This window comes from Nyctereutes procyonoides, unplaced genomic scaffold, assembly GCF_905146905.1.
Source record: "Nyctereutes procyonoides isolate TBG_1078 unplaced genomic scaffold, NYPRO_anot_genome, whole genome shotgun sequence".
Lineage (NCBI taxonomy): Eukaryota > Metazoa > Chordata > Mammalia > Carnivora > Canidae > Nyctereutes > Nyctereutes procyonoides.
In genome coordinates this window covers 12,125,610-12,146,056 of record NW_026575042.1, presented here as the reverse complement: position 1 = coordinate 12,146,056, position 20,447 = coordinate 12,125,610, and the positions used below count along the sequence as shown (strand labels likewise).

General features: G+C 50.3%; 1 protein-coding gene across 2 annotated transcripts; it reads right to left on the bottom strand.

The window, feature by feature from the left end:
• Positions 1 to 23: 23 nt before the first annotated feature.
• KLHL40 (kelch like family member 40) lies at positions 24 to 20,131 on the bottom strand. Of its 2 annotated transcripts, XM_055320891.1 has the most exons (7): positions 20,041 to 20,131; positions 5,698 to 6,946; positions 4,204 to 4,364; positions 3,686 to 3,793; positions 3,340 to 3,525; positions 1,418 to 1,564; positions 24 to 580 (listed from the first exon to the last, which is right to left on the bottom strand). In XM_055320891.1, exons 2-7 carry the CDS (start codon positions 6,862 to 6,864, stop codon positions 469 to 471), a joined length of 1,881 nt encoding a protein of 626 aa, XP_055176866.1. In that variant the 5' UTR covers positions 6,865 to 6,946; positions 20,041 to 20,131; the 3' UTR covers positions 24 to 468. The 2 variants fall into 2 exon arrangements, with proteins under 2 accessions (XP_055176866.1, XP_055176865.1); XM_055320890.1 differs by lacking the exon at positions 20,041 to 20,131 and having other exon boundaries at positions 5,698 to 7,108.
• Positions 20,132 to 20,447: the final 316 nt, after the last annotated feature.

Below are 20,447 nucleotides of genomic sequence, written 5' to 3'. Positions count from 1 at the left end.
TGGCCACTGACTCTCGGAGTACCTGATTTCAGACCCTGAGCTACTTGCTCAGAAGGCACTTTATTCCTCTTAAGGAAGGTGACTCATCCAGGCTGCGGGGTGCGCTTGAGAGGGACACTTCCCATCTGACAGGCAAGGAGACAGAGTCCTGTGGGTAAATTTACCTGCACACAGGCTGGCTGGGACTGGCCTAGAACACAGCTTGGGAACACATCCCTGTGGTTCTGGCTCATGGAACAAGGAGACCAGGGACATGGAGATACCAGAGAGCCCCAAAGCTCCCGGTCCCTGCTGGAAAGGCCAGGACTGGGCAGCGATTCCCCTCCCCTGCTGAAGCAGCGCCCTGGTGGCACAACGGGATCCAGGTGGGCTCTAGCCTCTCCCGGCCTCCTCTCTGGAGCCCCTAGAAGCCTGGGCTGGTGTGGCCACAGGATGGGAGGGCTGCTCGGTTCAGACGCCCTGCGCTGGTCACATCTTGGTCAGGCGCAGCACATTGAGTCGCACAGGGAGGAAGGTGGCACCGGCTGCGTAGGCAATCTCCCGCAGGACACCCTCCCACTTCTTCTCGTCCTCATTATATCTGGGGGTGGGAGTGGGGACAGAGCCACAGAGCCGGGTCAGCCTAGTAGTGCAGAGTGTGCCACAGTGGGGAGGGGCAGCTGAGTCTACTAGGCCTACCTCTGGAGTGTCCCCACAGCCCCAGGCCCCTCTCCAGAAAGGTCAGGTCCTGGAGAACTCTCATGCCTTGGGAAAGGGGTCCCCTCAAAGGCCCACCTCCAAAGAACAGCCACCTCCCTTTCCAGGAAGGGTCACCTCTCAGGGAATGCCACACCTTCAGGAAGGCCTACATCCCCACAGACCCTTCTCTGGAGAGTTCTGTATGCAGCACTCCAGAAGACCCCCAAGACCCACCCGCCCCCAGGCCTGCAGCAGTGGGAATAACTGAAGGTGTGGCAGGAGCCCCAGACACTGACACCTTTTCCACCCCCAGGAAGGGTCAGTGCGGAAAGCCATGGCTCTAAGAAGTTGGAGTCCAGCTTCTTTTCAATCCTGGCCCCAGCTCTCCACTCCAGCATGAGCACCCAAGGGCGGAGCGGGGAGGAAAGACCTGGCTGCCTCTTCAGGGGACCCTCTACTCCCTGGGGCCTGTTTCTGTGGGTCTGTGCCCTAGGCTTGGGGCAGCTCCTGACTGCAGCATACTTGACGCTCCACAGTGAGGCATGGTGCCCTGTGAGCAAACCAGGACTGTGCCAGCCAAACCAGAAAGAACCGGGCTGAGCAAGGCATGTCTGCCATCCCTTCCCCACGGGACCCCCTGGAAGAGGGATCACCCCACCCCCAGATGAGCTTGCCAGGCGCCACTGAGGGGCATCAGCCTTGCTAGGGTTTTCCCTCACCCCCCTGGGCTCTGGCTCACCTCCAGATGTCGTTGAGCTCTGTGGGGACCAACTCTCCAGACTCAGTCTCCAGCGTGGCAAAGCCACCAATGGCATAGAGGGTGCCCGCCAGGCTGACCAGGCTGAGTGAGCTGCGTTCTTGCGGGAAGGCCTCAAAGGATGCCCACCTGGTGGGGAGGAGGGGGTGTGAAGAGGTACATCACCCAGGGGCCTCAGCTCAGTAGCCCCAGTGCCCACAGCTTCAACTACACCCCTTAGAAACCCAAATCCCAGGCACCCATGCTCCCCGCACGACCTGCAGTGTCCTGCCCCTCCCAGCACGGCCCTCTGGTGTACCCTGTTCTCCTACCTCTCCCATCTCCCTTCCTGGTTCGCTGGTCATTGCATCCAGCCCGGTACAATCCACAATGGATCTCCCCACCGACTCTCCTTTGCTCCTGAACTAATTCTTCCTTGTTCGCTACCTCTGCGGCCCTGAGCTGTCCTCCCTGGTACCCCTGCCCCATCCTTCTTCCCCTCTTCACTGCCCCATTTCCATCCCTACCCTCCAAAACAGCTCTCCAGTCCACAGTCACCACGGAGCATAAAATCCAGGCACAGGACACACCTCTGCTGATGTGACATTCTCATCTCCCACCTGCCTAGCCTCTCATATCCTCAGGCTCCTTCCTGGATAATGCATCAGCCCCCACGATCCCTCAGGGCTCAGGCCTCAGCTTCTCCCTCTTTCTCCTGAGGGAGCCTGTCCCCTCCATTTACTGTTGGCCCCAGATCTCCCCAGTTCAGCATTCTCTCTGCCCTAATGGGCTCTCCTCTTGGACACTCCCAGGTCCTTCAAATCCACATGTCCTAACTGGACCCTCACATTTCTCATCTAACCCCAATGGTTCCTCAGAAGCATCCACTTCTCTCTCTTATCCCCAACATTCAATCAATCTCTAAATTCTGGGGTTTTTTTTTTTTCTATCTCCTAAACTTTTGCTACTCTAAGTGTGGCCCATGGACCAGCAGCACCAGCATCACCTAAGGGAAGGGTTGTTAGAAATACACACTCAGGCCCATCCCCAGGCCTGAGAATGAGAAAATGCATTTTAACATGATCCTAAGGGGATTTGTGTACACATCACAGTGTGAGCAGCACTAGCCTGTGTCTTTCTCCGGTGCATCCCTCTGCCCCATCTCTGCTGTGCCCCCATCTCCAGGCCACCACTACCTCCTGCTGCTTTACAGCTGCACCCCTGCCTCCTGGGAAACCTCTAATCTGTTCTCTACATCCGCTGTTGCCTAATAAAACACATATGTGAGCCTAAAACCCGTCACAGCCATTTCACTGCCCTCAGGGTTAAGTCCCTCTGCCCTGCTTGCCACCTCTCCAGCCCCAGTGCTCCCCGCCCCCCGAACCTCCCTTCACCCACCATACCCTATCTGACCTGAGCTATGACCTTTCCTCCAAAGGGCCTGCCTCATTTTCTCCTAACTGCCTTGGCACCAACTTTCCTTTGCCTGGGGCATCCTTCTCCCGCCATCCTTTTTGCTGGCTAAGTCCAAATAGATTGCCAGCTCAGTTTTCTCCCAGGGCAAGAGCGACTTCTGTCTTGGTCACTACTGTATCCCTAGCACCAGGCCACTGCCCCGGGTATGAGTCTGAATGAGGAAGCTGGCACCTCCCACCCCACCCCTGGAGCTCTCTCCTGCAGACCAGGCTGGCCCCTAACCCTTGCCCCAAATTGTGGGGGAAGCCAGCCTCGTTGCTGCTTAGGAGAGAGAGGCTATTTCTGTGCTGATGTCCAAGCTCAGCAGCAGACCCCCAGGAGCAGTGACTATGGTCCTGCCAGGGCAATCATGGAGAGAGGCAACAGGTCCAAAGCAGTCACAGTGCGCCAGTCACAGTGGGGCCCTCGCAGTCCCTGGCTGCCATGGGAGGGGCGGCTAACAGCCATACTTGTTGTCTGCGATGCTGTACACTTCAGCTGAACTGGTCAGCCCCGTATCTGTGACCCCCGCCGCTACAAAAATGCGGCCATCATGGATGGTGGCCCCGAAGAGCGAGCGGGCAGTCTGCATGGGTGCCAGCTCCTTCCACTCGAACTTCTTAGGATCGTAGACACACATCTTCTTCAGGCACTTCCTGGGGGGTGGGGGACAGGGAGTGAGAGGGAGGAAGCCCCAGCACCGCGCCCCTCCGTCTGGTGCAGTCGCCCCGACCCAGTCCCTGGCGGCCCGGGGACGCTGTGTTCCCGCTCTAGCCTGCACCCTGCGCCTGCGCTCGCTCCAGGCCCGAGCCTCACCTGTCACTGCCTTTGCCGCCAATGACGTAGACCAGGTCCATGTGGGAGAGCACCGCGTGGCCGTACACCGCGTAAGGCAGCGGGTCCGATTCGCCCCATTTGAACGACCTGGAGGAGGACGCAGTAGGGCGAGCGCCGGGTTCAGGGGTGCGCTGGGTCCCTGTCTCTGCTTTCACCCACCCACCCAACACGTATTTGGGGTGCACCCGATGCATTACGGGCACCTGTCGGGTCCCCGCTCCCACCCCGCTGCCAACCGCCCCGCCCCCATCCAAGCCCGCCTCCGCGAGGCCTGGCTCGGCTCTGTCTGGCCCCCACCGCGCCGCCGTCCGCGCCCTTGTCGCCCCCCGCGGGCTTCGCCCGCCCAGCCCCGCCCACAAGCCACGCCACGCCCCCTCGACCTCGCCCCGGCACCGCCCCCTACGTCCCGCCACGCCCCCCTCGACCACGCCCCTACGTCCCGCCACGCCCCCTCGACCACGCCCCGGCCCCAGCCCCGCCCTCCGCTCCCCGCTCACAGCCGGTCGTAGCACATGACCGAGTCTAGGCTGCGCTCGCCGTCCTTGAGCTCTCGGCCGCCGACCACGTAGATGGAGTTGAGAGCCTCGCCCAGGCCAAAGAGGCAGCGCGGCGAGGGCAGCGGCGGCATCCCCAACCACTCGGAGTCCAGGTGGTCAAACTGCGGGCCGGGGGTCCAGTCAGTCACCGGCCCCCATGCCCCCCCCCTTCCCCAGGTGAGCCCTGCGCAGCCTCCCCGGGTCACAGAGGAGGCCAGGTCTCCAGGCAGGGCCAGCGAAGCCCGGAGGTCATCCCTGGAGACAGTGCCCTGTCCTCTTTCCAGGCTGAGAACTACCGAGGCCCTCTGGAGGTGGGCGCCCAGGCACCAGCATTACAGCACCACGATGGGGCACCCCACGCAGAGCCCTGCCCCTTCCCCCACGTACAAATCCGAAACTGAAGCCTTCCCGTCCTGTTTTCCACCCCATCCCACCAAACAGAAAACCTCCAAACACAGCTCTGCCACTCATCTCCTAAAATCTACAGTGTAAGTCTGCGACCCTGTATACATCCACAGTCTCACAACCATATTTGTGGTTCATCTTTCTGGAAAGTTTTCTGAAGGCTGAGCAATGTGCTGATGAACACTTTATAACCATCTGTAACCTTCAAACAACCTTATCAAGCAGGAAGAATAAATATCCCCAGTTACAAAGGGAGGCCCAGAGAAAATAAACAATGCCCGTGATAGGCTTTGGCTGGTAACTGGCGGAGCTGCCCCTCCGCCTCCCTGCCCCCAGTTTAACCCTGGTACCAAGCTGTCCCTCGCCCTTCTCACACCTGGTCAGGCCTCACTGGGCACACCACTCACTGGGCTCATTTCTGTCTGTCTCTAGTTCCCCATTCCTCAGGCAGAAGCACCCTAACTTCCCCTTCATGTGTCCAAATTCCACCCAAATGACAGGACTCAAACCTACATGGCCAGTCACCAGGAAACCATCTCTGCCCTCTGAAATCCCACACAACACTACAACTCGGACTGGCCACCTCACTCTACTGGTGCTTTCTGGGCCTCAGTCTTCTCATCTGTACAGTGAGAAGATTAGGAGGGATGGTCTCTTTGTTTGGGACACTCTGTTCTATGCTCCAGTCCTGGCTTCATGCAAAGGTCCTGTCCCAGGCCCCTACACTGACCTTGCTCCCCCTTCTCACTGTGCCTGACCCCAAACCCTGTGCAGAGATAGGGCCTCCAACATATCAGACCATCCTGGGGCTCACATTCCCCTGAAACTGAGACATCAGAGTTATGCAGCTAATTGTCCACTGCCTATAACTGTCTTCGACCTTCAGGCAAGTGGCTGTCAGTCAACCTCCCTGGTCTACATCTCATCCTAGAACCCAATGACACCCCTCAACAAGTAGACACAAGCCTCTGCTGGGCCCCAAAGCTGACCGCACCCCACCCGGTTCCCGGAACCCAGCACTGTCTGCCCCTCCTAGGGCTGGGCAGGCACCTGTAAGAAGTAAGCACTCATGGGGTCCTCTTTGTTGTCCTCGTTGTAGAAGAGGCCCCCAGCCACAAAGACCTGGTTCTCCTTGGTCACCAGGCTCACGTGGTTCTTAGGGATCTGAGTGGAGAGGGAGGCACAGTAGCACTCGTTGGCTGCCGGTTCATAGGCCACGGCTCCCTCCTCACTGATCATGAAGATGAGGTCCTGCAGGAACATGCCAAAGCGCAGGGTGTCGTTGAGGATGCCGGGGATGATACGTTCCGCCTCGTCCTCGTCCTCCTCTGCCTTGGCTTTGTCCGTGCCCTTGTCAGCGGCCCCGGCCCCGGCCCCGGCCGCCTCCTTCCCCTTGTCCTTCTTCTTCTTGCGCAGCACCGTGAGGCGGCCCTCGTGCGCGTCCTTCACCATCTGCACCTTGCGCAGCAGCTCGGGCTGGGCGCGCACCAGAGGGTGCTTCTCCACGCGGCTCTCCAGGAAGGCGCGCGGCAGCAGGCGGCAGCGCACGCTCTCGAACACCGTGGGCAGCGCGCGCTGGCGCTCCTCCTGCGCCTTGGCGTCGCCGCTGCCGGCCCAGCGCATCACCGCCTCGAACACGGCCTCCTCCTTCTCCACGTTGAGGCCGTCGCTGGAGATGATGGCGATGAGCTCGTCGGCCGAGAGCCCGAGGAAGTCGGCGTCGCGCGACACGAGCGAGAAGCGCGCGCAGATGAAGTCGCGGGCGGCCACGGCCAGGCGCGCGCAGTCGAGCAGGAGGCCGAGGCGGAAGACTGCCAGGCAGTTGGCCAGACAGAGGCGCTTCTGGAGGAAGGACACGCAGATGGTGAAGATGGACGGGATCTGGAAGCGGTGCGCGGCGGCGAACAGGTCCTGCACGCTCGCCTCGTCCAGCGCGATCTCCGACGTGTACAGGTAGTGCAGGACCTGGGCCACCACGTCCGGGGACACCTCCTCCAGCCGCAGCTCGCCCGCGCGCTCGGGCTCGGCCAGGAAGCGCGCCCGGAAGTAGGGGCTGCAGGCGGCCAGCACCAGGCGGTGGCACGGGAACTCGCGCGCCCCGACGCGCACCACGCAGTCCAGGAACTTGCCGTGGTCCAGCATGTCCTTGAGCCCGTCCTGCAGGAGCGTCTGCTGGTACAGCCGCTGCTCCTCCGCCTGCTCCAAGCCCAGCGTCATGGTGGGTGGCTTGGGGGCCTCCTCTCGCTGGTCCCCTGCTTTCCTTCTGGGTCACTCAGTCTCCGCAGCTGTCCCCGCAGGGCTATATATAGAGGTGGCCGAGGCCGTGTAAGGCGAGCTGCCCGGCTTCCTGCACATGACGCTGAGGGGTCAGACAGCTGGGCAGAGGCCCCCTCCCAGAGAGGCCTTGCCTCAGCCCCAGGGGCTCATGGGGCAGGGGTGGGGTACCTGGGCCCCTGAGGCCCGCACTGCCTCATTTCTAAATGGAGACAGGCGAGGCTTTGATCACAGTGCGTGGTCAGGCGGTGCCCCTGAGGGGAAGGGATGAGCAAGCTCTGCCCCTTAGTCCTCATAAGGAGAAGCACTGGTGTCACCCTTCCAGGGTCTCCCTCCCTTCCTGCCTTCTGGGACTTTCTGTCTTCCTCCCTGGAGTCTATCTCACCCCAGACTCCCCTGGGTACCCTGTGCCTGGGTTTCCTGTTCGATGAGCTTGGAAAGGCATCCAGTCACTGGGGACCTTGTTGCCTCACATTTAAAAGTGGGAAGAGCTAGGACGCCTGGGTGGCTCAGCATCTGCCTTTGGCTCAGGGCATGACCCCAGGGTCCTGGGACTGAGTCCCAAATTGGGCTCCCCGCAGGGAGCCTGCTTCTCCCTCTGCCTATGTCTCCGCCTCTCTGTGTCTCTCATGAATAATAGATAAAATCTTTAAAAAAAAAAAAAACTAACTAAAATGGAAAGAGCTTTACTCCTTTCTACTCCAGGATCAGAGACCGTCCTTAGACCATTCAAGACGGCGAGAGGATGCCTAAGGTAAAGAGGGTCACAGCTTTTCTGAAGGGCCTGCACAGGTCACATGGCTCCGTTGAGCCTCAGTTTCCCTTTCTACACAATGGGAGTTGGATGGGTTCGATTCTAAACATCTCAGCTACAGTGCTGCTGAGGTTCAGAAGCACTGAGTGGGTCTCTGGGGGTACACTGTCACAGGGTTTTAGCATTGCAAGGTGTCAGACGGGCTAGAAAAGTAATTTCCTGGGATTCAACTATTCTAGGTATTTAAACTCCCAGGGTTTTCACATTCTAGGGGAGTGACATTCTGGATTCTAGTGTTCAAAAAATAACACTCTAAGAGTTTAATGTTCCAGGATAACTGTCTATGCTCACTGTCCCTGATCCATACTAAGCTTGACTGAGCCTACCTTGGCTTTGGGACTCTTGCACCTTGTCTTCTGTCTAAGGGGTGTCCAGGGTAGAGGCACAGGATAGCCAGTTCTGATGCCCAGTTCTCTGGATTCCTTACCACCCTCTGCCCCCCGCCCTGCCCCCCCGCCCCCCCCCGCTACACACACACACACACACACACACACACACACCAGCCTCAGCCACCAAGATTAACTTGTTCCCAAAGTGCCAGAAGCTGCAGCTGTGGGTTAAATTTAGCCCCCAGGACACTGGTGTGAACTGTTATGGGGCATTCTCCCATCATTCCTCTGAGTCACTTGTTTATAACCTCAGGCTTCAGGGGCCAGGATGGGCCAGGGCTGAGTCACCTCCCCTTTTGTGATCTCAGAGATGTCACTGCCTGTTCCTCCTGAGCAGTGCATTCAGCCATCATTTGCTCACCCCACCGGCAGGTCTTAGACAGAGGCACAGCAGCCGGGCAGGTCCTGGAGGTAGTCCTGTCCGTCTTGTGGAAAGGACCAAGTCTCACTCCTGGGGTTCCAGCCCAGCCCCCAACTGTAGGGCATTTCCAACAAGCACCATCAGAGAGTAGCTCAGGCACTGAGAGGCTGAGCAATTTGGCCAATCTCATAGCTGGCAAGTGGCAGAGCCAGGATTCAAAGCAGATCTGCTCACCTCCAAAGACTGTGGGAATCTCTCTCTACCATACTGCTTCCCACCAATTAACAATAAAAAATTAGTGGTAGCTTCATTTTCCAAAGACCAGGACAGAAAGTACATAGTGAACAATTAACTTATGTTTATCAAATGACTCAATGACGTATTTTTAGATTATGATGAATCCCATAGTGCTCACTCCCTACCAGCCATTCCAGTAGCACATTAATATGTGGCTCATTCATTCATCAAGAACCCACTGGGCACTCTTCTCAGTGTTGAGAGTTGAACACATCAGGCAGGAATTCCTGTCTTTATGAAGCTTATGTTCAGCCAAAGCAGTGGGTGGCATGGTCAGGAACAAGTAATTATACAGGATGTCAGATGATAATAACTGCTAAGTAATGAGTAGCAGAGAAGGGGGCATGGGAGGGGTAGTGGTGGTAATAATTTTAGTGGACTAGTCAGGATGGACTCACTGAGAGGACTCCATTTCAGCATGTTCAAGCCACAGGATAGGAGGATTCTGGGGTGGGGGGTGGGGGACAGCTTGAGCAAAGATCCTGAGGTAGGAGTGCACCTGGCATGTTCTAGGAACAGCTGGGAGGAAGCCAGAAGCTGGTGGGGCTGGAACAATGAATGATGAGGTGAATAGGAGAAGATGAGGGAAAAGGGGTAAGGGTGGGGAACCATGTAGGGCCATGTGGGCCAGTTTTTCCTTTCAGGGAAATGGGGAGCCACTGTTTATTTCTTAGTTATAATTATGGGAAATGCAAACATATCCACAGGTAGAGAGGATAATATGCCAATTTCCCATGTACCCACCTCCCCACTTCAGCAACTATCTAGTCATCAACTCATGGCCAATCCTGTTTCACCTCTGACACCTGCCCTCCACTCTGGTAATTACCCAGGGAGACGACCAGGGATTGGACATGAGTACAGGACAGAGAGGGACAAAGCCTGACTGTGGCTTTCCGTCATTTCAAGGGAGAATGTCATCTCACTTCATCCTTTAATTTTTTTACTCATTTATTTTTTTAAGATGTTATTTATTAGAGAGAGAGAAATTGAGGGAAGGAGAGAGAGAGAGAGAAAGTGAGCACAGGCAGGGGGAGGGGCAGAGGAAGAGGGAGAAGCAGGCTCCCTGCTTAGCAATGGGGGCCCAATCCCAGGATCCCGGGATCATGACCTGAGCTGAAGGCAGATGCTTAACCAACTGAGTCACCCAGGTGCCCCTAATTTTTACTCATTTAATATTATCCAAAATGAAGAGGTAGGTATTATTTACCCCCTTTTACAGAAACTGACATTTAGATGGCCAGCAAATAGAGATCAGTCTTACCATGTTTTTGTTTTTCTTTAAACAGCTTTGTTGAGGCTTAAGTGACATACAATGAATTGCACATATTTAAAGTGTACAATTTGGTTAAGTTTTTTCAAAGATTTTATTTATTTATTTGAGAGAGAGAGAGAGAGAGAGAGAGAGAGCACATGAGCACAAGATAGAGATAGCATGATGGGAGCGGGGTGCAGAGGGAGAGGGAGAAGCAGGCTCACCCTAAGCGGACAGCCCGATGATATGGGGCTTGATCACAGGACCCCGGGATCGTGACCCAAGCCGAAGGCAGATGCCTAACCAACTGAACCACCCAGGCACCCCACAATTTAATGAGTTTTGATGATATATGTCCCTGAAACCAGCACCACCATCAGGTTAGAGAACATATCCATCAGCCATGTGTCCTCGTGCCCTTTAATTCCTCTCTCATTTCTCCTCACCAAATCCCCAGCTAGACAGTCACTGGTCTGCTTTCTGTTACCATCATCCATTCACATTTTCTAAAGTTTTATATAAGCAGAATCATAGACTGTGCTCTGCCTGTCTGTCTGTCCGTCTTTTTGTCCTGACTTCTTTTACTCAGATAACTATTTTGAACTTCAGTCTGTCTACTCATGTTCTGCCTTCATTAGGAATCTTAGCACATCACAAGAGTTATTTAAGAGAAATTCCAAGTGAAATTCTTGAGAAAATTTACACTCATTTTGCCAAGGTCAGAGAACACCTTGCAGATGTGCCAAGAAATTCTACAAGGTCTGTAGCCCTCACTTCATGAGCAGTGAGCCTCACTGCTCACCCAGAGGTAGGCCTGTGGGCTGGTGACTTCACTGCGGAGTATTTGCTGGAGTAGCCATGGTAGGTGTCCATTTGTGACAGACATTTGTCACACTTGGTGGTCTCCTCCCATCTCCTAAGTAGTCTTTCTATGCTTAGGACAGTCCCACATCTGTGGTCCTTCCCCAAGGTAGAAGCCAGAACTTCTGTTCTCAGCCTCCCTGACCTCTGACAGCCTAGAAGAAAAAAAAAAGCTATTGATAGCCAAAGGACCTCAAAGAGACAGATCAGGGTGCAGTGAAGCCCCCCAGTTCACAAGGCCTTTTATGCATGCTGACTGCCACGGGGTTTTTGGTGTTGCACTTTTAAAAAACTATTGAAAAGATGACTTCTGGCCTAGACAATGTGGGACTCATTTCTCCCTGTTGTTTGCTATTAAGTACAATTATAAGCCATAGAAATATGCAAGAGGCAATTAAAGGATAACTCTGAAAGGTGGGAGAAGGATGACTAATTGGTTTGAGACCCTAAGAATAAAAGAACAACTCAGTAGCAGGTGTCACACACACTCAGCCAATCAAAGATGACCTGGGTAGGTTTATTCCTCTTGCAAATGGAACAGGAATCCCCTGACAATATCAGACAAATGTAGCATCACCAATAAGGGGAGTTTGTCAGAAGCCCATGAACAACAAGCAGTCAGAGGAAGCGCTCTCCTTCCTGGCCTGAGACCCACCTCCCCTGCCAAGGGACGCTGGGCAACCCGGCCTGGGGAAACTCCTGCTTTCTCTAGCAGCAGCAGGAGGAACAGGTGGGCACCCCAGCAGTACCAGACAGGCCAAGCAGGTGAAAATAGCACTGCAAAATCTCTGGAAATTAAATTGTCGTTGGAACCTCAGCCCACAAAAGTAGGCCAGCACCTGCATGCCAAACTTAAACAGGGCAACTGCCTGTTTATAAAAAAAAGAACCAAATAGAACCCAAAGTCTTCTAACATAAAGCCAAAATGTCCAGAGTACGGTTAAAAAAAAGTGACCTTTCATAATAATAACCAGGAAAATCATCATTTGAATGTAGAAAGAATTAGCCAATGCTAACACTGACATTAATCAAATGTTGAAATTATCTGGCATGGATTTTAAAGCAGTTATCATAAAAATGTTTCAACTGGGATCCCTGGGTGGTGCAGCGGTTTGGCGCCTGCCTTTGGCCCAGGGCGCGATCCTGGAGACCCGGGATCGAATCCCACGTCGGGCTCCCGGTGCATGGAGCCTGCTTCTCCCTCTGCCTATGTCTCTGCCTCTCTCTCTCTCTCTCTCTCTCTCTCTCTCTCTCTCTGTGACTATCATAAATAAATAAAAATTTAAAAAAATGTTTCAACTATCAGTACAATGCTCTTGAAATAAATTTGAAAAAGAGAAAAATCTCAGTAAAGAAGTATAATTATATAGAAGAGCCAAATGGAAATCATGGAACTGAAAAACACAATAACAGAAATAAAGATCTGCTAGATAATCTCAATAGAGGGGAGAGATGACAGAGGATAAAATCAGTGCACTTGAGGACAGGTGAATAGGATTTACCCAATCTGAAGAACAGAGGGAGAGAGTAGAGTGAAAAAAAAAATGGATGGCATCTTGGGCCTGTGAGACAATAACCAAAGATCCACCATTTGTATTGTGAGAGTCCCAGAAGGAGAGGAGAAAGAGAGAAAGACTGGAAGAGTAATGGAAGGAATAATGGCTGAAAACTTGCAAAATTTGGTGAAAGACACACACCTGTAAATTCAAAAAGCTGAGCAAAACCCAAACAGGGATAAACCCAAAGAAATCCATGCCAAAATACATCATAATTAAACTTCCAAACACTAAAGACAAAGAAAAAAATCTTAGAAGCAGCCAGAAAGAAAAAAACACATTACCTATATGGGAACACTAATTCAAATGATGGTGGATTTCTCATGGGACACCATGGAGGCCGAAAGAAGTGGCACAACATTTTTCAAGAACTGAAAGAACTGTCAATGATGAATTCTATATTCAGTGAAACTATCAGGAATGAAAGATAGATAATTCCAGGAAATCTTAAAAACCAAAAACAAAAAAACTTTAGGAACTAATAAGTGGGCTCAGTAATGTTGGAGGGTATAAGATCAACACACAAAGATTAAACGCATTTCTGTCTACTGACAATGAACATGTAGAAACCAAAATTTAAAACTTAACACCATTTATAATCACTCCAAAGACATTGAAATATTAATGAATATACTTAACAAAACACATACAGGAGCTATGCTAAAAATTATAAAATGCTGATAAAAGAAATCATAGAAGACCTAAATAAATGGAGAAACATACTATATTCATGGATTGGAAGGCTCAACACAGCAAAGATGTCAGTTCTCCTCAAATTGAACTATAGGTTTAGTTCAATGCCTATCAAAGTTCTAGAAACATTTCTAATAGACATAGACAAACTTTTTCTAAAGTTTACATGGAAAAGCACAATCTAGAATAGTTAAAACAATCTTAGCAAGGAAGAATAAAGTGGGAGGAATCACTCTACCTGATATTAAGGCTTCCTATGTAGCACTAGTAATCAGGATTGTGTGGCATTGGCAGAGCGCCAGACACATAGATCAATGGAGGATATAGAGGACCCAGAAATAGATCCAAATTTGCTCAAATAATTTTTGACAGAGGTCAAAAGCAAGTCAATAGAGGAAAGAAATTTTTCAACAAATGGTTACAGAGCCATTAGACATCCAGAGGCAAAAAATCAGCAATACTTTGAACCTAAATCTCACACCTTATATAAAAATTAATTCAAAGTGGATCATAGACCAGGGGTGCCTGCGTGACTCAGTGGCTGAGCGTCTGCCTTTGGCTCAGGATGTGATCCTGGGGTCCTGGAATTGAGTTCCGCATCGGGCTCCCTGCAGGGAGTCTGCTTCTCTCTCTGCCTATGTCTCTGCCTTTCTGTGTGTCTCTCATGAGTAAATAAAATCTTTAATTAAAAAAAAGGATCATGGATTTAAAATGTAAAACATTGAAAATAATCTTGAAAAAAGATGAACAAAGTTGGAGGTCTCATACATTTTTATTTCAAACCCTACTACAAACCTACAGTAATCAAACTGTGTGGTCCTGGCATAAAGACAGATATATAGACCAGTGGAACAGAACAGAGGGCCCAGAAATAAAGTCTCATATATGGTCAAATGATTGGTGGCTCAGGTACCAAAAGCATTCAATGGGGAAAAGGCAGTCTTTTCAATAAATGGTGTTCAGAGAACTGGATACTCATTCCAAAAGAATGAGGTTGGACCCTTGTCTTACACCATATACAAAAATAAATTCAAAATGTAAGTGCAAAAATTAGAAAGCTTTTGGAAGAAAACATGGGTGAAACTTCATGACATCAGATCTGACAATTTCGGGATCCCTGGGTGGCGCAGCGGTTTGGCGCCTGCCTTTGGCCCAGGGCGCGATCCTGGAGACCCGGGATCGAATCCCACGTCGGGCTCCCGGTGCATGGAGCCTGCTTCTCCCTCTGCCTGTGTCTCTGCCTCTCTCTCTCTCTCTCTCTCTCTCTCTATCATAAATAGATAAAAAAAATTTAAAAAAAAAGATCTGACAATTTCTTGGATATGACACTAAAAGCATAGGCAACGAAATTAAAAACAGATTAGCCTACATCAAAATGTAAAACTTCTGTACATGGAAGAACACAATTGACAAAAAAGGCTACCCATGGGATAGTAGAAGATATTTGCAAGTCAAATAAAGGATTAATATCCAAAAAATATAAAGAACTCCTAAGACTCAACAATAAAAATAGGGGCAGCCCTGGTGGCACAGTAGTTTAGTGCCACCTGCAGCTGGGGGTGTGATCCTGGAGACCCCAGATTGAGTCCCACGTTGGGCTTCCTGCATGGAGCCTGCTTCTCCCTCAGCCTGTGTCTCTGCCTCTGTCTCTCTGAATAAATAAATCTTTAAAAAAAACTGATTTTAAAATGATCAAATAAGGACACCTAGCTGGCTCAGTCAGTAAAATGTGCAACTCTTGATCTCAGGGTTGTGAGTTCAAGCCACATGTTGGATGTAGAGATTACTTAAAAACAAAATCTTTTTTAAAAAATGGGCAAAGGTCTTGACTCAACATTTTCCCAAAAAGAGGTACAAATGCCCAATAAGCACGTGAACAGATGTATAACATCACTAATCACTAGGGAAATGTAAACCCAAACCACAAGATACCACCTCATCCATTAGGATGGCTACTATTTAGGAGCAAACAAACAGGAGTTGGTGAAGATGTGCAAAAATTGTAACTCCGTGTGCTGTTGGTAGGAATGTAAAATGGTACAGACACTATGAAAAATAGTATGGTCGTTCATCAAAAAATTAAAAATATAATATACCATATGATCTAGGAATCCATTTCTGGTTATACACCCAAAGGTATTAAAAACATGTATACTCATGTTCATTGCAGCATGACTCACAATAGCCAAAAGATGAAAGCTACCCAAGAGTCCACCAACAGATGAATGGATAAATGAAACGTGGTTGATATACAAATGGAACATTATTCAGCCTTAAAAAGGATGGAAATTCTGACACATGCTACAACATGGGTGAACCTTGAGGATATTATGCTTAGTGAAATAAGTCAGTCACAAAAAGACAAATATTGTATGATTCCACTTATATAAGATACCTAGGATAGTCAAATTCATGGAGGCGGAAAGTAGAATGGTGGTTGTCAGGGCTTGGGGATGGCCATGGAGGCATAGGGGTTAGTATTTAATGGGTACAGACTTTTAGTTTTATGGGATGTAAAGAGTCCCACGGATGGATGGTGGTGATGGTTATACAGCAATGTGAATGTACTTAATGCCACTGACTGTACACTTAAAAATGGTTAAGATGGTGACTTTTATGTTATGTGTATTTTACCACAATTTAAAACACAAACATACACAGAGTCTTGTCAGTCCCATTACTGGAGTTGGCTCTTAAAGAATAAAGTAAGCAAGCATCTTTTTTTAAAAAATGTGAAAAAAGGGGCATCTGGGTGTTTCAGTGGATGAGCGTCTGTCTTTGGCTCAGGTCATGATCCTGGGGTCCTGGGATTGAGTTCCACATCAGGCTCCTCACAGGGAGCCTGCTACTCCCTCTGCGTATGTCTCTGCCTCTCTCTGTGTGTCTCTCATGAATAAATAAATAAAATCTTTAAAAAATAAAAAATAAATTAAAAATAAAAATGTGAAAAAAAACCTATAAAAGTCTTAGAGAAAAAACAACAACAGGAGAGTAGCTTTGGCATTTGGCTAGGGAAAGAGTTCTTTAGACCCAACACCAAAAGCATGATCTATAAAAGGAGAATTTGATAAATTAGATCTCATCAAAATACATAACTTACGATCTGCAAAAGCCCATGTGAAGAGGATGGAAAGACACACTGCAGACTGAGAGAAAATATTTGCAATATCTAGACACACAAGGAAATCTCAACACTCAACAATAAATAAATAAAAAAAAACAGCAATCCAACGGGAAAACAGGTAAAAGATTTGAACTGATATTTCATCAAAGATGATGTACAGATGGCAAATCATCTCCTGAAAAGATGTCTGATATCATTACTCATCAGGGAAATCCAAATTAAAACCACAATATCACCGCACATCTGTCAGAGCAGCTAAAATAAAAAATCGTGACAACACCCAAATGCTGGTAAAGAAGAAGAGAAACTATATCCCTCATACATGGCCAGTGGGGCTGCAAAGTGGTACAGCCTCATAGAAAACACTTTGGCAGTCTCTTATAAAACTAAACATGCCACTATTTACATAACCCAGCAATTGTCCTCTTGGGCATTTATCCCCGAGAAAGTAAAACTTAGGTTTATCCAAAATCTATACAGGAATATTCATAGCAACCATATTAGTAATGGCAAAAAATGAGAAACAGCCCTGTTCTCCTTCACTGGATAAACATAGTACGCGCGAACTATGGACTAGTACTCAGCAACACTTTTGGGTCAGTTGCGTCAGTCTCCAGGCAATTAGGCTGAATGAAAAAAAGTCAATCCCAAAAGATTGCATACCATATACATTAATATAACATTTTGAAATGACAAAAATTTTCAAACGGAGAACAGATCGTTGGTTGCCAGTGCTGAGGGACAGAGTAGGCGGTCACAGGAGGGGGTTGTGTATAGTGATGGAATGTTCTGTCTCCTTTGTTGTGGTAGATATGTGAACGTACACATGTGATAAAATTCTATAGAAGTGAATACACACACAAGTGAGGACAAGTAAGATTGGGGAAATCTGGATAAGATCAGTGGAGTGTCAATGTCCTGGTTGTGGTATTGTACTAGTTTTGCAAAATGTTACCACTGGGGGAAACTAGGTACAATGTACAGGAAGTTTTCTGTCTTCTTTTTTTAAAAAAGATTTTATTTATTTATTCATGAGAGTCACAGAGAGAAAGGCAGAGACAGAAGCAGATTCCCCTTGGGGAGCCTGATGTGGACTTGATCCCAGGACCTTGGGATCACGCCCTGAGCTGAAGGCAGATGCTCAACCAGCTGCATATAAATCTGTAATTATCGCAATAAAAACTCCAATGAAGAAAATGATCAAAGATCACCCAACATTTAAGGAAAATCGCATTTAAAAAAAAGTCTCAGGCAGCCCAGGTGGTTCAGCGGTTTAGCACCGCCTTCAGCCCAGGGCGTGATCCTAGGGATCCTGGATCGAGTCCCACATCGGGCTCCCTGCATGGAGCCTGCTTCTCCCTCTGCCTATGTCTCTGCCTCTCTCTCTCTCTCTCTCTGTGTGTGTGTGTTTGTGTCTCATGAATGAGTGAATAAAATCTTAAAAAAAAATAAAGAAAAAAAATCCTGAGGGAAAATGATTTCCAACTTAGAGTTCTGAACCCAGGCAAACTCATCCCATGTGAGGGTAGAATAAAAATAGTCAAGATCTTCAGGATTTCGTGCCCTGAAGTGGTCCCGAAGAGAAGCTACATTGTAGGGTTAGGGAAAAAAGTAGCTCACTAAGACATGAATCTTCTAGTTAGTTTTCTGCAGTAAACTATAAGGGACACAGTCTCAGCAGAGTGTGTGATAGGGAACGTAGGTCTGGGGATGCTGCTAAGCGGTAAGTGTCCTTACGGGAGATGGCTTCACTTTTGGGCACACCAGGGCCATCCTGCTGCACTGCTCCCGAGCTAGGGTGACAACGAAGCCAGGTTCTGATGGTCTCTAGCTCTGCTGCCTCCTGCATTACTAGGGGGGGACCAATCACATCGGGTCTGGCCATGGCTTCCCGTGTGCCCATAAGCCCCACCTCAGGAAGCCCCTGGAGGATGGGCTTCACCAAGTTGCAGGAGCTTACCCAGATAGAAGAAGAGAGAGGTTTGGGGGAAATGGGAGATCCGCCTAGGAATTGGCAACGGGGATCCTCAGAAGAATGGGTGATCCCACCATGGCTGTGGGGGGGAACCAACCAGTCCAGAGCCGAGTGAGGGTTCTGGAGGGACACTGCCAAGAGGGAGCTGATAGGACACCTGCTGTGTGCACACATACAAGAAGGAGAGTTACAGTTATGGCAGAGATAAGGGACACAGAAGTGATAAATACCCAGACGCCGATGTAACCACATTTTAAAAAGAGACAAAAGTAAGACATTGTACAGGAAAGGAAATGGAATCATATTCTATGACATGGCTTCGTTGAGATCAGTGTTTACATAGTCATAATAATATATACACTGAATGTTAATCTAACCCCAAGTAATAACATAACTATCCTTGAAGAAAGGGGAAGAGAAGCTGTGTGTGTGTGTGTGTGTGTGTGTGTGTGTGTGTGTGCGCGCGCGTGTGGAGTGTTGAAGAAAGAAAGCAATGAATGATACCTAACACTGAATCAATCAGGAAGTAGGAGTGGAGGTGTGATTGAAAAGTAAACCACCAAAAATACCAATCAAATTGGAACTGGTTGCCTATTGGGAGTGGGGAAAAGAAGAAGTACAGGCAGCTGCAACTTTTGTTTTGTTTTGTTTTGTTTTTTAAAAAAAGGCTTCCCAGAAATATCTGGCTCTTTCAACTATGTCTAAGAAAAAATTTAATTGTAAAAAATAGATATTTCCCCAGGGATTCCACACAAAACAGTGCTGTGTGGCACCAGGCTGTACTCACAGCATGCACTAGTCTTGCCCAGCGCCCAGGAGCAGCTGATGTTATGAAAGGGTGGCGTTGTCCAGGGAAGAATCCGTTAGGGAACAAGCCCCCAGACTTCACCTTGCCAGGCCGGGAGCTTCCTAGGGGATGCAGTACAAACTCCAGAGGAATGCATGTGCCAGTCTCTCTCAGGATGCTTGGGTCCCAGAACCAGGACTCGGGATGGGAGAGGGACCTTTTGTGGCCACCCAGGGCCTCTGGACAGCCTTTCCCCATTGGTGAGTGCTACCTGCCTGAAGTAGAAGACATGCTTGCCTTCCCAGCCTCCGTTACAACTGGGGTATAAATATAGGACCCACCCTCCAGGACATGGGTTGTTAATGAGCTGTTTGGTCCCAAAGAGCAAAACCAATAGAGAATAAGTGCTACAGAGATGCCACCACCACCCAGTGGTCTCCTCCTCCCAGCTCAGCGTGACTCGTGCCTAAGCAGCGCTGGAGTATGAAGTTGGGGACATTATTAGAATGGGGGGTTGGGTACTGAAGGGAGAGGCTGCGCAGAGAGGCATCATGCAAACAGATGGGTAGCAGGACGGCTGGAGAGCAGAAACGCAGAGCAGAACACCAAGAGTCTAGGGGAGCAGCCCAGTCCTTGGGCTCATCAGCAAGCCTCGTTTTCGGGGTGATCTGGGTGAGCCTGTTCCTTTCCGTTCAAGAAGGTGGGCTGTGTGGGAAGGTGCGGGCTCCCCAATTCTGAGACCTGCTGTTTGGACCCCTGCCCTCAGAGGGCGTGCGTGCAAGAAGAGGAAGCCCTAGTCCTGGAACAGGACCAGCTCCCCCACTCCCATCTCCAGCCTCCACTTGTCAGCGTGGCCTCGCAGAGCGCAGCACCTGCACCTCCTCTCTGGCTCATGAAGCCACCCCGCCCTCCTGCTCAGACCCCTCCTCACGTATCTTGGGCCAAAGTGCCAAAAACAGAGGGGCTTCGTTCACCATGTGGCCCGGAGCCGCGGCTCCGTATATTACCTGTGCAATGAATTAATTCATCGGAGGTCCCCATGGAAAGCCGTCTGCTGCCTCCTTGGAGGGCACTAGCTGCCTTCCATGGGAGCTTTTGTCTTCCTGGCGCCCACGTCAGCATCTCTGATGGCTGCTGGCTCCTTCAAACCGCCCTTTGCCTGCCAAGCGCTGAGCACACGAGTGGGAGTGGCCCCTGCTGCCCTGGGGCTCCCGTGGCAGCACGCCCGGTGCTCGTGGAAAACCATCCTGTGGGGGCCCTGGCCTCCTGTGGGCACTGCCTCTGGGGATCTCAGCATCAGCACCCCAGGACCTCTCCTCTTTCAATTCCCTTCTGCATCCCGCTCAGGACAAACATCTCTGCTCCTGCCTCAGTTCCTGCCTCCGCGTGTTCCTCAAGCCCAGCCCGCCCTAAG